The sequence below is a fragment of a genome, unplaced genomic scaffold (genome assembly GCF_019419815.1).
Source record: "Pyrus x bretschneideri cultivar Hongxiangsu unplaced genomic scaffold, Pyrus_bretschneideri_v1 Contig41, whole genome shotgun sequence".
Taxonomy (NCBI): Eukaryota; Viridiplantae; Streptophyta; class Magnoliopsida; order Rosales; family Rosaceae; genus Pyrus; species Pyrus x bretschneideri.
The window spans coordinates 3,743,576-3,768,116 of NW_025999735.1; the positions used below are offsets into that span (position 1 = coordinate 3,743,576).

The 24,541-nt window shown below is 35.7% G+C and overlaps 3 protein-coding genes across 3 annotated transcripts; 1 reads left to right on the forward strand and 2 right to left on the reverse strand.

Annotated features, from left to right (window-relative positions):
- The first annotated feature begins 1,224 nt into the window (after nucleotides 1-1,224).
- On the forward strand, nucleotides 1,225-1,680 carry LOC125469255 (50S ribosomal protein L12-1, chloroplastic-like). The gene has a single exon (XM_048566351.1). The coding sequence runs from the start codon at nucleotides 1,225-1,227 to the stop codon at nucleotides 1,678-1,680; it is 456 nt and encodes a 151-aa protein (XP_048422308.1).
- Nucleotides 1,681-7,511: 5,831 nt separating this feature from the next.
- Nucleotides 7,512-9,019, reverse strand: LOC103948540. Its single transcript, XM_009359590.3, has 2 exons — nucleotides 8,198-9,019; nucleotides 7,512-7,837 (listed from the first exon to the last, which is right to left on the reverse strand). The coding sequence occupies exon 1, from the start codon at nucleotides 8,734-8,736 to the stop codon at nucleotides 8,224-8,226; it is 513 nt and encodes a 170-aa protein (XP_009357865.2). The 5' UTR covers nucleotides 8,737-9,019; the 3' UTR covers nucleotides 7,512-7,837; nucleotides 8,198-8,223.
- An 8,780-nt stretch (nucleotides 9,020-17,799) lies between these two features.
- LOC125469256 (soluble inorganic pyrophosphatase 6, chloroplastic-like) lies at nucleotides 17,800-22,452 on the reverse strand (the record flags this gene model as incomplete). Its single annotated transcript, XM_048566352.1, has 6 exons — nucleotides 17,800-18,155; nucleotides 19,402-19,500; nucleotides 20,014-20,195; nucleotides 20,294-20,394; nucleotides 21,316-21,476; nucleotides 22,105-22,452. Coding segments are annotated over 6 exons (984 nt in total), but the record flags the coding sequence as incomplete, so codon positions are not given.
- Nucleotides 22,453-24,541: the final 2,089 nt, after the last annotated feature.

Consider the following 24,541-nt stretch of genomic DNA (forward strand, 5'->3'; position numbering starts at 1 on the left):
AACTGGATTTGGCTGCTGCAAATTCAACAACAGCTTTTGCTTACACCCAATTCTGGTTGAATACGTGTCCAAATTTTGATTCTTAAAAAAAAAATACATGTATGGGAAATTGCAATTATGGGTAATTTTTTAAGGAAAGTGATCTCTCCGGATCTCTCCCACCAAAGGCCTTGGATCAAGTGATCCGGGTTTTTAAAATTTGATTCAACGATAAAAAATTATTATAATTTTTAAGGGATCAAAATAAGTGGGCTGTTGGATTAAATTTCAAAGGGCCATATCACTTGATCCAGGGGCTTTCGTGGGAAAGATTCGGAGAAGATCTCTTTCCATTTTTGAAATTAGTAATCTAGTGAAAAAGTTTGTGAGTAATCTTTACTGCAGTGGTAGAAATGTATTGAGTTCTTACATGATAACGTGAGTTCAAAATTCATCGGTGTCTAATCTAACAAAACATACTGTTTGATAAAAAAAATGTAGTGAAAAAAATATAAGGTAAATTACACTATACTACCTTAGGTTTGAGGTCTATTACAACCTTATACAACATCTTCAAAATATTTTACTTTCATACCTCGAGTACTATTTTATTTTAATATAATACATCCGTTACATTTCTCATCTATTGTTCCATTAAGAGCTGATGTGGCTGCCACATTTGTCACATCCCCGCCTGGGGCAGATCACTTCCCGGGCCCGCTCCACCACTGTAGCACGATATTGTCTGCTTTGAGCTTACCATTCCCTCACGGTTTTGTTTTTGGGAACTCACGAGCGACTTCCCAGTGGGTCACCCATCATGGGATTGCTCAAGCCCCTTTCTCGCTTAACTTCGGAGTTCCTACGGAACCCGAAACCAGTGAGCTCCCAAAAGGCCTCGTGCTAGGTAGGGATGAAAATATACATTTATGGATCACTCCCCTGGGCGATGTGGGATGTCACAATCCACTCCCCCCTTAGGGGCCCGACGTCCTCGTCGGCACACCACGACCAGGGTTAGGCTCTGATACCAAATTATCCCCTTCTCGCTTAACTTCGGAGTTCCTACGGAACCCGAAGCCAGTGAGCTCCCAAAAGGCCTATTGCTAGGTAGGAATGAGAATATACATTTATGGATCACTCCCCTAGGCAATGTGGGATGTCACGACATTTGTTCCACGTGGCAAAAAAAAAAATTATGAATTTAAAAATAATTAATTAAAGAAAAGTTAAAAAAAAATAAAAATGAAAAAACCCTCAAACCCATCTTCCCCAACCCACTTCTCCTCCACTTTCTTCACCTCCCCTCCCTTCTCTCTCCCACTCCTCCCTCTTCACCGCCCCGCCACACGCATCACCTCCTCCTTTCCCTCCCACTCCACTAAACCCACTCTCCAATTCCCCTTCAACCCCCAAACCCCTACCCTCACCCACTACACCACCCACATCCGCCCCCTCACCGCCGTCGAAGCCCTAGAAAAGATCAAGAAGCTCGGCACCGACATCTCCAACCTCACCCTTGAGGAAGCTCGCATCCTCATCGACTATCTCCAGGACAAGCTTGACGTCTCCGCTGTTGCCCTCGCTTCAACAGCCACAGTGGCCATTGCGCCAGGAGCCGGTGAGGCCTTACCGTCATGGAGGAGAAGACGAAGTTTGATGTGGAGGAGAAGGTGGAGAAAGGGTGGGTGGGGTAATTGACTAGGAGTTGTTTGGCATTGGGTCCATATTTTTTAAGTTTTAATCTTCTGCAAAAATTTGAATTTTCTACATTTTTGTTCTTGGGTTCGGATTCTGGAAAATTGGGGTTGGAATCCATTGAATTTTTGGAGTTATTTACTATTTGGTTGTCGAGAAAACGAGGGAAAATTGATGGGAAAGCTGGGTAATCTGTTTTAGAACAAATCTGGGTAATCTAGGTGGGGTGGGGTGGGGGGTTGCGGGGGAGGTGGGATGGGGGGGGGGGTGTGTTTGGGTTGCGGGGAAGGGGAAAGGATCGGTTGGGGGAGGTGAAGAGAGTGAAGGAGAGGGGTGAGGGAGGGTTACGGGGATGGGTTTCTAGGATTTTTTTTTTCTTTTCTTTAATTAATTATTTTTAAATGTATATAAAAAAAAAATTGCCACATGACACAAATGTGACAGCCACGTTAACTCTTAACTGAACAATGGATGGAAACTATAACGGATGTATTATATTGAAATAAAATAGTACTTGAGGTATGAAAGTGAAATGTTTTGAAAATGTTGTATGATGTTATAATAGACCTCAAACTTGATGTGGTACATTGTAATTTACTCAAAAATATAATAAGCAAAACAGTTGTAAAATGCAATAGTGCATAAACAAATTTTGGACACAATTCCGCCGATAAACAAGGACACGGTTGTCCTGAATGTCAGACCCGGTCTTCTCATCACCCTTAATTATATAATGTCGGGTACAAGTTGCATTATATTTGGTTGAAATTTAGTACTTGATTTCATAAATGTTGGTGTATTTAATTGAGATTTTGAAGGTTTTATTAAATTTATAAATTTAGGAATTTTGATGAAGTTTAATTGATTTGTAGATATTTCATGTAAAATTTTGATTCGATTATCTCGAAATCTTAGAGGAAGAGTTGAGATTGTGAATGCCTATAATAGACTAAAAAATCTTTTCAATTCTCTCAAATTCCTCAAATTTTTAAAAATTTTAAATAAATTCCTAATTGAATATACCTAAAACATTATAAACTTCTTTATAATCATAATTGAATAGACCCGATCTATGAGAATTTAAATAAACTATCTTAAAATTTTAGTTGAATACAGATTGAATTCACTTAAAATCCTAATTGAATATCCTTAGATCCATTAAAAGAATTTAAATCTCTCAGAATTCAAATTGAATACGACACTAAAATCCGTGGTCAGCACCAAACAAAATCTAAACAATGGAAACAACCAAAGAAGTAAGTTGCGACGGTTCGAACACCGATTAGATAGGCCGAAATGAGGTTTATCAGCACAAGCTAGTTGCTTCTCTTCTATTTTTGGTACTAAAAACATGAAAACAATTTGGGAAAATTGAGATTAAACACAAATATAGTCTGTTTTAGCTCTCTTTTAATCTCCTTACATCTCCAATTCTTTGATAACGTATATTAACTCATTAACTCCTTAACACTCTTTACGTAATGTTTTAGATTGTTAGTGAGTGCTATCATCAATACTTGCCTATTCTATTTTTCCGTTCACTTAATATGCATTTGTCATGAATAATTACACTAATAGGTGGGTGAAAAAATAGAACAAATAGATGAGTATATTACACTGTGAACAAACCGAAGAAATAATTAAACCAAAAAATGATGATAGGGCAAAATTGAGACTAAAGTGAACACAATAAACCACTTTAAGACTGTTAATTGTCAAGGCATTATTTCTAATCATATTTGTATCAAGGCTGCCCTATAGGAAGGGCGAATAGAGAGATGTTTTATATGCTTTGTTTCTTATGATGGAGTTGGTAGATGCTTTGTTCTCTCATTGGAAAAAGTCCTTGGAGTTCAAGAATGTAGTTGGAGGTTCTTTTCCTTTACCAAAAGGAGGAAAAAGAAAAGGAAGAATCATTCCTTACTTCTTCCTGATTAATGTGCTTACGTTGGCTAAATTTATATATGTTACGTATTGGATTACTCGGGTGGGTAGTTGGATCTTACTCTATCGCCCATTTTATTTTGGATTCAAACTTATTGCTAACGTAGTTTAAAGTAGGGATATCACTTGTATTTAAAAACAAAATTATTTGTTTTTCCTAATTAATTTATTCATTTTTTTTTTGTTAATCTAAATTATGCGAAATAATTCAAATTTAAACACAATAGATGAAAAAGTACATTATTCTAATTAACTTCGCTAAACTCAAATTTACAATTTTATTCCAATTACTAAGTGGCCATGTGTGGTGAGAACTATTCTTAACACTCTTCTGGCTGGTTTGGTATTGCTGTGCTTTGCAAAAAAGATGTTTCTGCTGTGCTGTGAGAATAAGCAGCTGCGAAATAAAGCAGCAGAGTGTTTGGTAAACTTTTTTTGTAAAAGTGCTTTTGAAAAAAAAAAACAGTATTATAGTGTTTGGTAAACTTTTATGTAAAACAGATGTGAAAAAAAGCCAGTTTTTCAAAGCTTGGTTTTGCAACTTCTTGTTTTTGGTTTTTTTTTTTCACCCAAAACTGTGAAAAAAAGCTGAAGCTGAATGTTTACCAAACACAAAAACAGCTCCTAGCTTTTTTTGATACCAGCTTTTTTCAGAATCACCTCAGTACCAAACTAGGTCTTCCTCACCCACCTTTTAATAGAACTTCCATATAAAAGAAAAACTAATGAAAATAATTTGAAAACTTTGAATTTTAACAAAAAAATCATTCTATAACTTTATTTAATGATAAAGATTAAAAAAAAAAAACTAATGAAAGGGGTTTGAAAACTTTGAGTTTTAATGATAAAGACAAAATAAAAGGTAAAGTGAATAGTATCAGGTTTGACCTTTTAATGTAAAAATATGATTTTTCGTTAAAATGAACAGTACCGTGGACTTTTCGTTAAAACTTATTTAAAAAAAACCTAACCACGCGCGTGCAATTGCACAGCGTTTTTCCTAGATTTTGTTTGGTTTGGTGTGCTGGTGCTTTTTCCCAGTCGATGTATTTGCTTCTATGGAGTTTTTTATCCATTTAAAGGGTATGCCGCAACCTTTTTAAAAAAATATTTATGTGGAGTGATGGATGGCAGGAGAAAGGGAATTCATAAAAATAAATAAATAAATAAAACTTGCAGGAGAAAGGGGTTTTTTGGGAAGAAAATAAAAAAGCATTCTTAGATACAACTTGTGGACTTCATTAACATAACATAGGGAACTCCAAAAAAAAAACTTTGAGTTGTGAACCATATGAATTTTCAATTTCCTCGAGTTCTAATTGGTTCTTTGTTTGATTAGAAAATATAAAAAATTGAAAGAGTTCAATATAAAACACTGGATAAAAAAAGAGACATTATTTATGAAACTAGACCAACAACTAGACACTATTTATGAAATATAACCAAGGACTACTCATTATATATGAAAATGGATCAAGAACTAGGCATTATTTATGAAACTGGATCAAGAATGAGACACTATTTATGAAACTGTATCAATTACTATACACTATTTATAAAACATGACCTAATAACTAAGCACTATTTACAAAAGTGAACCAAGAAGCACCATTTATGAATCTGGACAATAAATAGTGTAGTATTGTTTATTTCCATAAATAGTATAGTACCGCGGTTTCATAAATAGCATAATACTGTTAAGTTTCATAAACAGTGTAGTATTGTTTCATAAATAGTGTTTGTGATGGACGCGCGCATTCAAGTGCATCAAGTTTTTTTTTCATTAAATGAAGTTATAGCATGATTTTTTTATTAAATTAAACTTAACCCAAGCCTTTTTTATGAAAACTTCCTAATATAAATGACAAGTTATTTTTTTTGTGAAATAATCTTTAAGTTCCTAAATAAAATAAAAGAATAATAATTGTACTCCATCCACCCACTGTCCCCACGTGGAAAAGGGATCATCTCCGGATCCCTTCCACCAAATCCAAACCATCAATCAATCCGAACCCATGAAATTTGATCAAACGATTAAAGTCATTATAACTTTTAAAGAAGTCCCTTGTTTTTAGCCGTTGGATCAAATTTCGAGAGTTCGGATTGATTGATGGGGTTAACTTGAAAAAAAAAATATCCGATATACGTTTGAGAAATCTCATTCAATTAGATAGGGTAATTAAAAAATAGGACATCAAAAGAATTTGACCACAGAGCCGTATGAGGTCATAAACTCTCAAGTATGGTTCTAAGGGAAGGAATTTACCCCCTATTCCGCTCTTATTACATATTACATAAATTACATCACCTCTATGAATCTTTGTAAAATATGAAAGCAAAAATTAAGTGGAGAAAAATGTCAGGATCACTTGAGCTCTCGCACATGTTAATTTTGTCGTTATAATTATGCTTAGTAAGCTTCACATACACATTTAACGACTACAAAAAGTTAAGGATGTGTGTGCTATGGACCTTGACATTCCTTAACTAATCAATTCATCTCATGAAATAAAATGAGAATTGTTATCTTCATTTAAAATTTTTTATTATACACCTCTCACAAAATTTCTTCCATCCTAAGAGATGTGTTAAATTATTATTTTATTATATATTGGGCTCCACCATTACCGTCTTTAATAAATAAATAAAAAAATCTAAAAGTTTGTGAATTATGAGACCTCACACATTAAATAACAAAATGGATTCCATCTTTATTTGTTATAAAAAGAGATTGTGGGAAAATAGGAAGTCAAATAACTTAGCTGTCACGTCAATTATAGCATCTTCCATAGAGAAAACCATGTCGTTTAGTCTTAGTTGTCGTATTTGATATAACCTTTAGAAATACCCTAAACTGTAATGACAGTTCGGGCTCCAAAGTGATGGACGAAAGCTTTCAAAGTTATGCCATCTCGAGGAGATGAAGAGCAGAAAATCAATCTTCTAAGGACTCAAGTACACAAATCTTAGGCACAAGACAAAAATGAAATGAGGCCTTTTGAATATAAATTTGAGATGCATCAGATTAAATTTAGAAGGATAAAAGATTTTTTTTTTCTTTCTTCCGAATCTAAAATACAATGAATGATGAAAGTTTTAGGTTGCAGTTATTGACACTCCATAAATTTTATTTTGCACTCCAAACTTTCTATATATAAAAAAAAATACACTTAGAAAAACAGTGAGACTTTCGGAGTATCAATAACAACACTCAAAATTTAAGGTATATAATAAGATGAGGCTCAAGGCACATCCCTTGTTCGCCTTGCCTCTGGACAGCCTCTACGAACACAAAGGGTGAAGTTTGTATTGGAAAAGTGAATTGTTTTTTTACTGGAAAAGTGTTCAACTACGTTTCACCAAGTGATAGAGTTTTTACCTTGTTGAATTGGATTCTAGTTTCATATATTTCCACAAATACTTCGATTTTCTTTTCCACTAATTATCGATTCGGTAGTAATCTCTCGGTAATCGGTCGGTCCAGTTTTACCGGAACCAAACAGCAAACAAGCAGAGACTGCTGGTTACCGTGTAGCCTGTATTCAACTCCACCTCCTCCTCAAACCAGTTTTATACGACTGGCTTGGTTAAGTTTGGAGAAGCTTGGAAGTTATAAACCTTTAAAGGGAAGAAAGAAACAACAAGCTTCCATCGTCCAAAAATCTTGAATAAAAGACAACGGAATACCGCTAGTGTAGATTAAGGTCTTCTTCTTCAATTCACTGTATCCCAGTTCACATGCTCACGACACTAGAGTTAAGCACAATGCATCCATTACATGTCCCTTGCTTTCGAAATATTTTTCGAACTTGTATTTGTGCCTTCATACATTTGCTTCCTTCCACAATCAATTTTTTTTTTTTTTTTTTTGGGTTTCATAAGATCAAAAGTGGTTTACAAAAAAGGCAGAGATGACTACCATATTACTGGGATACATTCTCCTCATCAAGTGTCTACAACAAAAATAGGAGGATTACCAGAACATACACAAATGTAATCTACACTAAGACCATAACGAGCCGAACGATGCACTAAATTGTTGGCTTGGCGACGGATACGGGTACATGTAACTTAAGTGAATGTCGGAAGCAAGGACTTCGTGTCTTCGATAATCTGCCCCATCGGATACAGGTTAACCAATGGGTCCTCAACGCCAAAACAATCTCAAGTGAATCACATTCAATCGAAAAGGTCCTCTAATCGCCATGGCTTCCGCCTGCAACGGAGAGAAGACATCTTGAAAATTTCTGCACATTGCGACTGCAAAAACCCCGGCATCATCACGCACAATAACACTGACACCTCCAATTCTGTGTTATATATTTGGCCATAAAGTTGCTAAATTTGGGAAGGATGATACAGACACAGACAGACAGACAGACAGACAGACACACACACACACACACACCAAATAACAGTCAGATACCAAACTAAAATCAAAACACAGGGAGGGAGTCAGAGATTTTTACCCTTTCTAATCTGAGATGTTGAAAGTAAAATAATAAAAATAGCATACAAAGTTACAAAACAATGGCTTCAAATTGGGGGAGGAGATAGGGAAAGCAGAAAACTTTACCAAAATCCAAAACCCCAACAACCAAATCAGTCAATCACCTCATTCCCATTCCTCCTAAAAAGTGCAAAATACCCCAAAACAGCACAACCAGCAGCCACCAAGTTCCCTTCCTTCAACAAAATCCTCATCACAATCCCAACAATCTCTCTCGTAATCTTCCTCCCTTCCACCACCAACGCCCTCCTCGGCTTCCCGAAGAAGGCCAGCAGAACCACGATGGCGATCCACGTCACCAGAGTGGCCGGAACCATCACTGCAAGCGCCGCGAACATCGAAAGCAGCCCGAAAACCACCCCCAGAAGCACCGAGGCGTAAAGGGCAGGCCATCCGTACGATGACGAAGACGAGTGGGGTTGCAATTCGTACCAGGAGAGCAAGGATTTGAGGAAGTTCCATGAAGAAGTAAGGAGGATAGCGTATACTAGCACGAACATACATACCCATGTTCTCCTTTTGCTCATAATTCTCAGAATCACCGAGTAGCATGATGATGGCGGTGGAGGTGTTTCTTGCTCTACTTCTGCGGTGGTGTCCGCCATTGAAAGAGGTTGGTATTATTCTGAAAAGCCCTGTGAGTTTTGGGGTGGGTTGGCTTTGGGGATTTTGTTGTGTGTCTGAGTCGATCGGAATCGGAGAGTTGATGATGGGGTGAGAAAGTGGATTGACAATTGATACTCGCACTCGAAGAGCGTGGAGTTTACTTCCATACAATCATTGATGCCGTGTGAGGAGAGCGTGTAGACGCGCTCCTTTTGGTGTGAATTGCAAAGTGTGAAAGGATTTACATGCCCAAGGCAAGAGAGCCTTCATACGAAAAAGGAATTAAACGTTAAATCTTGATTGCTTCTTCAATACACGTGGTGGATTAATAGAATTTTGAGTTCATTATCAAAACTGTTAATATCATAGCTTATTCTGTAAAAATTATTTTTACAAAATATCAATGATAATATTGTTGTTGTGTAAATGACCCACATGAATAGTTTATTACTATCATCCAAAGAAAAATCAGATGGATTATTATTCATATGAAGAAAAACGGATGTATTACTATTCATGCACAGTATTTCACTATTCATTTGAGGAAAGTTTGTTAAGTGAATAGTGTTTCTACCGTAATCTTTTGCCTCTAAGATGAGAGCATACAGAGGAAGGAAGAAGTGAGAAGAAGAAGAAAGAGATGAGAGAAAAACATACAAAGAAAAGAAAGAGGAGTAATGGAGGGAAAGGAAGAGAAGAGGAAAGAAGAGAGATGTGGAAGAAATTACCACTGAGCTAAGCTAGAGAAAAAAAAAATAGTGATAGTTAATTTGTACTTCTATTATTTCAGATAATGAAATAAAGTACTAATGCTGCCCCGAGAACGTAGGTACACTTGCCGAACCTCGTAAATATCCTGTTTTATTTACTTTATTCCACTACACATATATTGTCGATTTTACAACATGTTATCAGCACGAGAAACTCTCATGTCGGTGGAAAGCACAATACCATAAATCCGGTGAAGCACTATCTACCTCTCACAGATAAGAAAATCTTTTCATTTCATTTTCATATCTCTGTATGACTAATTTTCTTAAAGTAAATATACATTTGGTTATATAACTATTATTATTATTATTAGCAGAAAATCTGACAGCCATGTAAACAGCCTATGAACTTCAACTTGCTGACGTCGAATTGAGATACTACATTCTTTAAAGTTGTTTGTCTGCCCAGTACATATAACAAATCAAAATTTCAAAAAATTCCAACCGTGCAATCGTCGTAGATGTTTGAAACACCAACCCAGTTTCTAATTCTGCAAAAAACTGGACAACCATCTTATGAGTACTGAAATTCCTTTCTTAGTAGCTCAGATTGAAATTGTTTCTTCACGAAAGTTGTTTGGTATCGTCCTATCCATATCATACTAAAATTTGACCAAATCTAACGGTTTGATATTTTCATAAGTTGTAGGCACTACTCTTGACTCCAAAATTTATGGGAATCGTTTCGATTTTTTAAAAACTCACCGGAGGAGGAACGCCAATTAGGACTTATTGTTACTATTACTTCCTGGGTAACTAAAGAGACTTAGAACTATGAAATGAAAATAAAATAAAATGGATGAAACAAAAGAAAGTGGCAGACAAAGATAAAAAAAAAGATGGAGACTTAATCATTGCCTTTTCTGTTTTGAAATATTTATGTGAATGATGCTGGTTTAAAGCCTTATCACAAGTTCTATTTATTTACAGTGGGTGAAATTATTACCCTTTGCTTTAAAGCTTTGATATTTATGTGAATTGTGCTGGATCAAAACTCTTGTCACAAGTTTTAATTACTTAAAAGCAATTTATTTACCATGGCTAGAAATACCGTTCATTGCTAATTTATTTAGTGTACTACATTTTATGATGAGTATATAAAAGGACCTAAAGTCCTTTGATCAGATTAGAACCTGTAGTTTCTTGATCCTCATCATATAAAATGATTGGACCTAAAGTTTCACCATTAAAAAAGATCAAACCTGAAGTTCCTTGATCATCATTATATAAAAATAATCGGACCCAAAGTTCCTTGTTCAAATCAAAACCTGAAGTTTTTGAATCAACTGAGAGAGCAACAGTTCCTCAACTAAATTAAAATGATGGCTACAAGTGCCTCGGTCCACAAACTATTAAATGAGGGTCAAAACTTCCTTGATTCATGTAATGAGGATCATAAGTTCCTTAATCCATGTACAGATTAAGTACGGACATGAATTCCAAAATATGAACCTAAAGGTTCTAATGATGTCGATTTTGAGAATAAATTTCGAGTACATATGAATAATGTTGACCTGAAATTCATAATATGAATAATGTTAAGAACTTGTAATTCTAACATTTTGTGTAGACATGTGTTATATGTGGTATGAGTTAATTATTGCAATTTCTGTCATATTTGAATTTCTTCCTTTTAGGAATAAGAAAATTGTGAACTTAGCAAAACCCAATTGTGTGACCATGGACATCTTACACAAAAGATACTTTCATGAATTCATAATGCCTGAGAATTCATGTAAAAACATATGATATTAGAAAACATCTATACTTAAAGGCTCATTGGATCATATTCATGGAACTAGAAGTTTCCATTGTCTCTTCATTAATTCATTAATTATGGAACCAGAAGTTTCCATGGATTCCCATATATAACAAGCTAAAGTAGAAGCTTTCAGACATGTATAAAATCAAATGGGAAAAAAAAATTTATACATACACATGAGTTACAACTACCAAAAAAAAAAAAAACAAATGGGGGGGGCCTTTACAAAGGTTGCTCATGTGAAGACTCAATACTTGGCAGTACCCCAGAAATGAGAGGCACTGAAAGTTGATCATGTGACGCCCTAGTACTTGGTAAAACACCAAAAGGGGAAGACACTAGTTGCCTTCGGAATCTAGCTACGAATCTTTGGTGATCACTTTGAATCCGACTTTCAGATTTTTATAGCTAGTCGAGCTTTCTTTTCATGCTCATTGAGTAAATTTTTGCAAGTTTGTGCAACTCTTTATTCTCCTGCTTGAGCCCTCTAATCTCTTGTCTAAGACTTGCCACCTTAGCCATTAATTTTTCAACTTGGCAAGTTCAAGCAAGTAAACGTTGGCTCATGTTGGATACAGAACCCGCACACTGAACACTGAAAACTAAAAAGTCTTGAACAGTCAATTCATCAGACTTCTTTAAAAGGATTCTTTTATCTATAGGAGTGAGAAAGTTCCTAACTACTATTATAGCCGTTATATCATCCCTCATTACAGAGTCTCCAAAAGTAAGAAGGCCATTAGAAGATAAAAATGACAGACGCCATATATTATCCTTGCACGGCTCGTATGTATCTCCTCCGAGACTCAAATCTAAGTAAAGGTTGGATAGACAAGCTATTTTCAGAAATGATGAAAGAAAAATGTTGGATAAAGTGAAATCTCAGAAATACAACAGAGACAATTTTCACAGGTGGGCAATTTTCAAAGTGTGCATTTTGAATACAATTGATACCTCTATAAAAGGAGTGGCAACACAAGCTCCTGTTCAAAAATAGAAGAGACACAGCTTTTCGAATTTCAAAAGTTGGATTTTCCTGAATAAAGTTTGTCAACATTTCTTAGATGCAATCTCAACTTTCTGTATATCAATGACAACTCTATCAAAATATCTCTGGCAAAATTAAAACGCATAAAGTTCACTATTCCAACTACACCACTATTGCCTACAAGTGTGGGTGACAATGCCACATCCGCACCATTACCTGCCATTGGGAAATCCTTATATATGTCGACCTTAGTCCTCTATGGCAAGGCACACCTCCAAAACACCTAACTCATCTTCCTTGCCGAGAATGCATTTGCAACAAAACTTCTCAACATATTCAGCCTTCATTATCTCTGAGAATACCTCTTCAACCAAGTCCCTCAAAATGCCAAACTCATTTTCTTAGTAAGAAACCCCTTTCGATCGAAAAGGTTTACACTATCATCAAAATCTTATACTTTTTCCTTCAAGTGCAAAAATATCCCATATCATCAGGGTCGAGAGCAAAAGTATCGTATATCATGCTTTTTCCCTGTATTTTCCTTTGCCCTTACTTTTGCCTACAAGATAAGGATAAAGAAAGCAATCAGTCGGAACATGAAATCAAACTTCTGGTCAGGAACAGACTGCCTGGAAATTTTCCCTGATTGCTTACCTTGCATTGTTCTCGAGTAGTCATCTTTAACTGTTGTTAAAGCCGGGCCTCAAGTCACCAACACCGCAGAATAATTGGTACGTTGTTGGTTCTTTACACTAAAGCTGCCAAGCATGGATGAGTCACCAAGAAGTAATGGACCATCCAAGGGAAAAAGGTTGCGCACTATTTCTACTGTGCAAAAGACTAAAGCAGAATGATCGACAATGTGTCCATGGAAGTCCAAAGGGAGAAAATTGATGGCTGACTGAGTAAATGGAAGACCAAGGTTCAATGATGGGAATTCTACTTACAGCCCCAACAAACACTACTAGTTTATATCATTCACATGATGTACAAAAGGCTAATAAGAGTTACCCCAAAGATTGAAGTCTCAGTTAGACTATCCATAGACTTGGCACTACTGAACTGTTGCATGCCCGAAGCATGATGGTCGCCGCATGGATTCCAGTTCCAAAAGGGATAATCCATGGACATGGTAATTTTAATATATTTTATGCCTAAAGCATGATCGATGAGTAGGTTCCTATGATTCAACTCCCCAGAAATGGAGATTAAAAATCCAAGCTCTATAACGCTCTAGAGGAGATTATGATCCAAATTCTCAAACAATTCATCTAATAAGAGATAACTGTCCTAGAAGAGACAATGTAAAGCCCCTAAAGAGACAAAGATATTCAGAGTAATGAAATGCTTATAAATATGCATGCGCATGCACATGAGAATTAGGGGATCAAGAATTGATGATTACCAATGTTAATTTTGGTTTTACAGTAGCTACTAAATTCATCAAAGAGCTGTGTTGATATTGAGATATGTTCTTTTGTTTTTCGACAAAAAGAAAAATTAGTGGCCAAAGTGGAAAAATGGACCTATATACAAATTGCCAAATGATGTTGAACCAGAAGGTTACATATGGGCATTTGTAATATAGTGAAATACACTCATATGATATGACACAAGGTTTCCAATTGAAATCTGAAATTGTAATACACTCCTGGAAACATGATTTCTCATTGTGAAGCTTGTTTATTTCAGTGGAGAATTATACATGCCCGAAGCATATCTCTACAAGTAAATCCCTTAAGCATATATGGAAGCAAGTTGCTCTGTATAAATTCCAAAGGAGAATGTGTCATGAGGTGTAGAAAATCCTTGAAGGATTCAAATTGCTTGAAGAAAGCCCTAGAAGGGTAAAACATAAATTATATACTCAATACCAATGAGGGGTATAAATTGCCTTAATGAGTATTTTCATTATGATATTATTGCAACACATTGAATCTCTTGCAAGAGTTGATATTAGATTGGAACTCTTGAAGTGTCTAGAAAGATTATAAAGTGTTGAAAGGAATATTGTCTCGAGCTGCAGTTCGAACAATATGCCAACACAAATCTTATCTAAAATGTTTATGGTTTTAGAAAACCATATGGATTGAAGATTATGAGTTGAATACTCAAATTATTAACCAATATTTAGACACTAAGAAAGATCATGAGGGAAATGATGAATTGACATTTGGTCCAGAGGTACCATATTTTAGTGAGGTATGTGTCTTACTGTATTTAGTGCAATACATTGAGTTAGCTATTACATTTCCTGTGAAGCAAAATACCAACATATGGTATTAGGATGAAGTAAAGTTTATCTTTTGATAACTCCAGGAAATTATAGACATGTGCTTATTTTATTCCAAAGAACTCACTAATAGCCATGGTCTTATTAGGCAAACAAAAACAAAAATTTGAATCTTTCTAGCCTGCATTCAAATCGCTCTCAGAAATGATTTGTATTTACATATGGAAATAAATTGATCCTACGACGATCAAGGAAGCAACATTCATTGCCACATCTTCATATCTCTCAGAAATACAGAAGTTTGGTTAAAACCTGTGGCCATTAAAATTTGGAGCGTATGTGAACCACCTTTAGAAGCAAACACTCTAACTATCATAAATGGTGTCAGATTACATCAACATAGTATCAGTTAGATTAAAGAATTCGAAATCAGGGGAAGATACTCATCAAGGTAGCATCCAAAACATTTCAAGGTTTTAACGAGGCAACCAAAATTAATGTATGGTCATCCAAGGAGGAGTGTTGTAATATAATATGTGGATGGCTCACATGAATACTTCATTACTATTCATCCAAAGAAAAAGCAGATGAATTATTATTCATATGAAGAAAAACAGATGGGTTACTATTCATGCACAATATTTCACTATTCATTTGAGGAAAGTTTGTAAAGTGAATAGTGTTGCTTCAGTAATATTTTGCTTATAAGATGAGAGCATATAGAGGAAGGAAGAACTGAGAAGAAGAAGAAAGAGATGAGAGAGAAACATACAGAGGAAAGAAAGAGGAGTTATGGAGGAAAAAGAACATAACGAGAAAGAAGAGAGATGTGAAAGAAATTATTAGTGAGCCAATCTAGAGAGAAAAGAGAAAATAGTGAGAGTTATTTTGTACTCTTATTATTTTAGATAATGAAAGAAAGTACTACTGTTGCCCTACAAACGTAGGCACACTTACCAAACTTCGTAAATATCTTGTCTTATTTACTTTATTCCACTGCACAGATATAATCGATTATACAACAATGACATTATTTTGTCATTGAATTATATTAAAACAAATGGAAGAGTTTGGTAAAAAGCATTACGGACAGTTTATCTATTTGCTACAATTAATCGACTAAACGATCATATTTTAATTAATTTTGGGTAAAAATGATCTTTACAGAATAATTATAATATAAACACAAAGTTTTGTGAAGCCGAGGAACTCCTCTTCAATCCTTAATACTAAGAGCAACTCCACCCCATCCCAATTGCCTGGGCAATTGGGCAATTGGATTTCCCAACACCCAATAAAACCTTCTCCACCCAGCCCAAAGCTGTCAGGCTATTCGTCGACCCAGGAGAATCAAATTGAACAATTAGACATGGATTGCCTATTCAACGCTCAAGTGGTCTGATGTCAGCATGGCGTCACCCACATTAAAAATTTAATAAAAAATTAAGAAAATGTAAGAGTGAGGGGGATGAATTGTAGGAGAAGGTGGTGAAGGAGATGTGTAGATTTGACGGTGAAGTCGGAATTCGAGGGGAGGGGTAGGACGAAGAAAAAGAGGGAGGGGGAGAAAGAAAGGAAGGATCAGCCGATGAGAATATAGGGATGGATCAGGAGGGGTAAGAGAAAGAGAGGGAGATAAGAGGTTGGAAGTGCAACGGAGAAAAATAGGAGGAAGGGGAAAGGTTTCAAGAAACGATAAGAAAGAAGAAAGAAAGAAAAAGGAAAAATATACTGATAAAATATAATATTAATTTTTTCCAAAAATAAATATTTAAGAGCAATTGCCTAGACAATTCATTTTACGGGGTGAAGTTGCAATCGCACAATTACTATCCACTAAGGTAATAATTGCATATTGCCCAATTGCCTAACCAATTATGCCTTCAAGGGTGCACATGCTCTAAGAAGCCAAAGATTCCTCAAAGGAAAATTGGTAAATCAAAGAGAAGAGGCTCCTTAAAGTTACGAAATAAGTTCTTCCTCCAAATACTTATCGACCTATTCATAGAACTTCATGTTTACAATTGGAAACAGTCATATTGTAAATTACTTTGGAAAGATCATCTCAACAAAAAATCCGACTAAAACTAATATTGTCTAGTCAATCACTTGTAGCAAATAGATAAACAATTCATAATGCTTTTACCAAATCCGTTCATGTGTTTTTATATAGTTTAATGACTAAATGATCTTAGTTTAAATTAATTTTTTAATAGAGATCATATTTATAAAGTGATTTACAATATAAACGATTCTGATCATAAATGCAAATTTCTGTGAATAGCCCATGAAGTATTTTAAGGAGGAGTTCTTACTCAATCCCTAAGAAGCCAATTCTTTCTCCAAAAGAAAGAGACAAGGTTGATGGTAGTAATCTCGTATTAGCACACTCTTCACCAATCATATTAGCTTCCTCTGTATATGTGGCGTTTTGTAACATTATGCTTCTTTTGTTATCCGGACCTGCTGACGTAACCACACTGGTCGATAAAAAGCACCCTATATTAAGCACCAAGCAGGATTACCATATTGTCTAGTAACAAAACCAAGTTATTAGGGTGTGTTTGTTTGAGCTTGCTAGCTTTCGTTGGCTTGGATTGGACTATGTAGTAGTCTAGTCCCGTGTTTGTTAACAGTCCGGGACTAAGTTTAATGAGATTAGAAAGGACTCGCGGGGACTAACTCCTTTGCTAGCAGACCCATCGAGAACCATGGGATTAGCAAGGACTAACTCCCTCGCGTCTTCCACTGCTCCTATGTTTTCACAAACGCCGAGAGCCACCATCATTCCCCTTCGCCAATTCCCCATTCCCCTCCTCATTTCTCCTTGCTTTCTTCTCTTTTTGCTCCGCCGAGATCTGAGCTCGGCTCAAACTCGACCGCGACAGCAACAGTTGCTCCATCCAGATGGTACTGTAGTTCTACTGTTGCGGCGGCGACTCAATAGCAGTCGGCTTCTCCTGCGCAGAAGATATTCTAAGCATGCTTGAGAATCGCTGCAGGCCAGTTCCGCCGCTCCACAGACTTGCGGCTCCGATTGAATCCACAGACTTGGAAAGCTCCCTCCAGTTGGAATCTTGCACCGAACAAACACCAGAGAAACCAAGCTCGATTCTTCGTTTTTGCAGAATTTTTTTTGGCAATTAATCAGAAAAAAAAAAGAGGAAAGGGAATGAGAGTGTGGGACGGAGAGAACGAGGGAGATAAAGAGGGAGAAAAGGATGGAGGCTTCCAGAGAGAGGGAAAGTATTATTAGAATAAAAAAGATAGAATTAATTAATATAATATTATTAGATATGAATTAAAAAAAAATAATATTGTAGTTTGTTATTATCCTTCTTTTTAGTCTGACACTGCACCAAACGTTTCACTAAGTCAGTCCAACTTAGTCTAGTCTAAGCCAGTCTAGCTTGGTCCTTGAAGCTAATCCAGTCTGAGATAGTCCGGTGCAACAAACGCATCCTTATTGGATTACTCAGTCGGACCGCCGGTTCGCTAAAAGGGAAAACCCCTAATGAATCATGGCGAGTGCAAAACAATAAACGCCCGGAATTCTAATTCTACCAATGCATCTATGCAAGTGCCAGATCTCCGGCTGGAATCGATCTCTTGACAAGCTTAGCCCATGATTCATTGGTTTCGGCTATGACCTTAAGAGCATAATCCTGTTCATCATAGGAATTATTTCTAAAATTAGATATGAGGTACAACAATCACACACACATACTATGTTAATATCTAATGTTTGCAGGTGGTAAAGAAAAGCCAGTGAAGAAGGATTTTAACAATGAGTGTTATATTACTGTCTAGTGGACAATACCAAACCACACTACAAACGAATTTCCAGCAACAAATAGATGAAAACAAGAGATAATAAGCAACAAGGTCGAAGTTGAGGCATCGATAATTAAGTTATAGGGGCAGAAAGCCAAGAGGGAAGTCTATAATCTGAAAATTCTGAATATGCTGTTCAAAAAAATGCACAAGGCCTCTTAAAAGGGTAATTACTAAAATACATAATCCTATCCATAAAAAGAAACAACAAACGATACAGAAAAAGAAATAGGATCAAATTGGAATGTAGATCGATGAGTTCTACCGCAAAGATGATTTTGTTTTCGAGAAGTTAGATAAGAATATGCATTCAAATTCTCTTGAAACGGTATTAAAACTTTGAACTACAGCAGCCCAAGAATCCTACCCCTTGATTACTTAAATGATTATTCAATCCTTACCTTCCAAAATACTTAAATAGTCACACAACTGTCGGATGATTGCTTAAACTGACTAAGGGTATAACTATCATCTATCAAACTAAATCAAACTAGTATTCAAATAAGACAAATAAAAAAAGAAGAAACAGCTAATACCCTAAACTAACTAGAACCCCACCAAGTGGCTACCTCTTTACGTGGCACTTATATTTTCCTTCACACCACAACTGCTACACTAATTCCACATTGATACATGAATAGACTTGCAACTACTCACCAGCTGAGGTAGATTTGTGTATCGTGTTTCAACTGTTTCGACTGCCTTCATGTTGTATGACATTATCAAACGTATCAAAAGTTAGAAATAAATGAACCGCATAGAATACCTCACCCGTTACCTTAAATCCTCCCACTGGATGATTTGGAAGTCAACTCTTAATCCACACAAGTCCGATAACCATAAATAGACATTCTTACATAAATTATGCATTTATATATGCAAATAGTGAAGACTTTGAAATCAGAAAATCAGACTTTATACATGTAAAGCCTCCTTGCAACACTTGCATTTTGTGAGGAGCACTATGCTACTAGGTCAGAGGGTAGGGTCATTGAAAGCTGGTGACTGAACCAATAAAGAAACCAATAAGGAGATAAAAGGAAAAATAGCAATTTGGCGGCCTAGATGTAAATTTACCTTGTTTGTTGTTTTGTTGCCAAGACCAAACTTGTTAGCAGGCTTTCCATCTGGTATCTTGTAGTCTCTAAACCAGTCCCTTATTGCAGTGAGAGTCCCCTTAAGTAAACCATACATCACTAGCATTTAGTAAAATCCAATGGTAATGTGGCTAAAAGATTCATTACAATTAAAATAAGAACTGATATGCACAATAATGCCTAAAGTAGTTGTCTTCTCCAAGAATTTTATAAAAGGATAACCCCAAGCCAACAAGGTCCCCACTATGCGAGGGTAGGGGGAGGAACGGGTGATAAATATTTTTTTTACACAAAATAAATATTTTTCACCATTTCCTTCATTTCAGTACAAAATTTTCTCATAATGCCACACACACACTAAGTCCTTTAAAAAAAACTTACTATTTAGTTCATCTCAGTTTATGAAGGCTGATAAATTGTAACTAAACATTAAGGCTTGTCATAACTATCCATTCTGATTTAGTAATCATATGATACAACAACGGATTTAAAAACTGAAAACACCTAAATAATGGATACATTAATTAAGGTAGCTATGGTGGTGTGTAATTACGGAAATCTTAATAGTGCTTGGTTAGAAAGCAGTACATACCAGGAAATGCTTCTCAACATCATCAATGTCATTAACGAGAGAAGCCCTTGGATCATCCAATGAAATTGCAATAATTTTCCAGTCAAGTTCCCCTTCATCTATCATAGCTAAAGCAGCCAAAGGCTTTACTTTGCGAATCTCGGCAATCCTTCTCTGACTATCGCCTATCTCAACAACATCAACTACAAGTTGTAGCAAAAACAAATGTTTTTACTTTTCCTTCTAAAAGTTACACTTACCTTAGGAAAAAAATTTGGAAACAAGAGATAAGTAAGCATACCTGGATCATTATCCCCAAAGGCTCCTTCAACTTCAGCGTCAGCAACGGTTGGGTCTTCCCATGTTTGGGGAAGCAACCCGTAGTTCCAATTTATATTGTACCTGAGAACGATTCGATGAAGGTATGCACAAAAGATAACTTTTAAGGAATTTAAATAAATGATGAAACATAGATGTACACACAATACGTGTTTAATGTGATGTGGTAGCATAGAAAAAAGATTTTAGATATGATAAAATAAAAAGGATTAAGTTGGACGGGGGTAATGTGTATTTTAATAATAACGTAGTGTAGAATTTTATTACTGAAATTGTATAATGAAAGAATTGTATACAAGATTCTGGTACAGGGATCTCTTAATAATATCAACAGAAGATGATACATGTGCAAGGTTGGTGTATAATGGAATGGGGTTACCATATCAAAGAAACATATGTTTCAAGAGAGTGTATTGGTAAGAACTTGGAAGTGGCTTAATGGGTAACTAAGAGTATTTGTGGAATGTGATGTCGTTCCAGTACAAACAACAACAACAACAACAACAACAAAGCCTTATCCCACTAAGTGGGGGTCGTTCCAGCATGAAGAAAGAAGTTAAGATGTGTGAGATGAGATGTTGAGAATGACTACTCTAGCATGTCTGTAATATAATGGTTACAGAGGACAAGCAGTGTACCTCAATATACATTGTTAGCCATTTCCTACATCTTAAACTTTTTGGGCTAAGCGGTTGTAACATGGTAGTTTGTAAGAAGTTCCTGGGTTTGGTCCCCATTCCCCAATTTATTATTGGTTTGTGTAGAAAAAAACTAAATTTAAATATCAAACTCTATCACCGAAAAAAATCCATGCATCTAAGAAATTATAAAAATAAAAAATAAAAACAGTTAATCAGCACCAACGGTGGCTTGAGTCTGATTCATGATGCACCCTTAGCCAAAAATTAAATTGAACACGCGAAGCACCAAGACAAGAAAAAACACTATAATGTAACTTTAGGAAAAGTACAAATTAATTCTTACGGGTAGTAACGAAGTTTCCCCTTCTTTGTATCCTGCTTTATCCGAGTGTGTGGCTCATCAGTAGCAGCCTCCATCTTTGCACTTGATTCTTTGGGTATTTCAACCACAAAGTTGAATACACCATCACCCACTTGCAAAGGTATATCATGCCAAGGCAAAACCTACGCATAAACCAACAGATTGTTATAGCAAGTTGAGAACTTGAGACAAAAGTGAACTGATTGGCATGTAGAAACCAACGAGGACTCAACACACCCACCATTTTGAAAATCCTTTTACAATCACACATACATATTTACTCTTCAAATACAAGTTCGAACTGTGATTACACACATACAGTCATGGACTTATTCTCAAACTAAGAACACACAAAATCATATTCCTGTAATCACAAACCAATGCATTCCATCAGTCAGGTCTAAGAACCTAATGTGGATACTGAATGTCTCATTGGCTCCATTTTCCCGCCAAAACAAAACAAGATAATCTGGAAAATTGCAAATTTAAAATCAAGTCCTAATTTTGAAACAGAGAGACCTCAATGAAGCAAATGATATATGCCAATTAAAATTTAAATAAAAATTAATTGACACAGTTCCTATGCCATTAGAACCTTCCATTATAATTACTGAAAAAATTGAATATACATATATATAAAAACATCTAAAACCCTCAGTTATAATCCCATCTATGCACGTTTGGGAAGCTTTCACATTATTCACTTTTCTACATTTTTCTCATAATCCAAACAAAACACAACAGAAAATGGAAAATGTGAACAAAAATAACCTTTTGACCGGAACGGTCGACAAAGAAGAGCCGGTAGTCTAGGGTTTCAGGCTGGCCTTCCTCCTTGATCTGAACTTGGGGATTGTAGGTAGCTGTGCAATTGAAGGACCTCCTGGAAGAGGAAGACAACGACGCAACTCTTCTTCTAGTAAAGCAAAGGCTGGTGCCGTAGGGACCCTGCTTCACCGGGAACGAATTCGTTTTGGAGAGTAAGCAGATAGTATTGGCGCTGGTCAACACTCTCGCTGTGAAAGAGATGAATGATAGTGTGCCACTGCTTGAGGTTTTACTTTCTGTGCGAGATTGTAAGAAAAATAAAGAGCTACTGCTCAGCCAAATTGTATCAATTTATGCCTCTGGTCCGATTGATTGTTTGATCCTTCATTAAATTGATAACGTGACGAGCGCGAGAGCCTAATATCGGTTAACAAATAAGTCATATTTGCACCATTTTGATAAAAAAAAAAAATCATTAATTTATTGAAGGATTAGGCATTCAAAGAGATAAAAAAAAAAGGGTTTATATTGATAAAAATTCAAAACATTAGGGTACAATGTGAGAAAATTATGATGTAGTTAGCCCTAAAATTTTAATGGAGAGGCGAGCAAAGGACGAGTGTGCATAGTAATGCTACACTTACCGTATTTATACATAAACCAAATCCCTATAAAATTAACTCATTCATTAACAAATCCCCAATTTCCACTAAAACGCTAAATCAATTTGAATAATTTTGCCCACAAATAAACTTGTACCTTTCTTTCAAACTTCAAGTAAGGCTGAGAAGGAGCATCTGAGTGAGGAATGAGGATGAGAGAACGACAGAGACGAGGGTGACGCTTCAAACTTCAAGTGAGAGAGACGGCAGAGAAAATAGTGTAGGATCCCTGGGGGTCGGAGACTGCGACGCAAAGTGAAAGACGGTGGCGGAGGCGGAACGAAGTGAAGAGAAAGAAGTCCAGTCAAATATAGACGTAGAGATATGGACTTCTGGAGTGACATTCTCCCGGACCAAGTGCCATCGTTGAATCTTAACCGATAAACCGGATTGATAAAACTAACAGGCTTATTATATTAGCATCTCAGAAATTGTTGAATAAATCCTACATACTTAATACATCTCACATTTGCTTTTTCAATGAAAAATTATCATAATATACCCCACATACTTTCCCATAATACCCTCACACCTCACAATCTCAATAAGAATGACAATTCTAACCGTTAAACCCAATAATTGTAAATAACCGTTCGAATGGAGCGGATTTGGGTATGAAAGTTTGGGTATGTTTTGGATATGGGGAAAAACTATTTATATTATTCGGTTATGATTTTGGATATGGTTATAGAGATCCCAAACCGTATCTATAACTGAATCCGACCCGATTAGTAAATAATATAATTTATATATAATATAATAGTATAATATATAGACATATATATATATATGTATATTCATTATTCATCGAACCATTACTTTGAGAATACAAAAGTTGCATTTTGTAGGAAAGTAAAGTTTTGAATCAAAATCAATGTGAACTCAATGGTGCTTATGTGAGATATCAAAGACAAGCCAACATCATCAGTGTTTTAATTTTTATACTCAACAAGATCCATTCATTGGATCATTTTATATATCAAATGTTTAATGACGAAATTAATATCTACTAACATATACTGTCTTAACTGAACTAATATATTTTTTGTATTGACGAAAATGGATATACCTGTTAACCGATAGGGAATTTGTTACCCGATGGGTATGGTTATGGATAATACCCGATGTTTAATTTGCGGTTATGGATATGATTAATTTTTGTGGTTATGGAGATGGATATAGCATTTCCATCCCCAAATTGAACCGTTGCCATCCCTAATTCTCAATATACATCTTACATTTTCTACGTGCACCCCATATTTTCTATACACCCTATATTTCTCAAATTTATAAAGCTTTTAATTTAGACAAAAAATGCCGACTGGAATTTTGACAAAAGATGCTGCCTAGGATTTAAAGCATATGTGGGTTGTTTTCAATTCCATCATTAGAACCCATGTCGTCTGTTTTTAATATTTGGTGGTAATTTTAGGTGTTTAATTCTTCATATAATCTTTGTGATCCCTAAAAGATAAATACGAACATATAAGCTTGAACAACGCAGCAAAAGCAAGATTAAATAATTATTGATGTCATCAAAATCACTAAAACAATATAAAAATATGACGTCTTACCTCATGTGAAGCTTCCAAAACATCGATTTCGTGTTTCATTCATCAAAAATAATTTTTCTCAATCAACATGTTTGTAGTTTCGTTGGTTAGGGTTTTGTTCAACAATGGAGGGTCGGAGGGATTTTGATAGTTGAAGAAGATAAATAATACGTTAAAAGTGATTTGGGGTGTATTTAGAATTTTTTTTTTTTTGAAAAAAAAAAA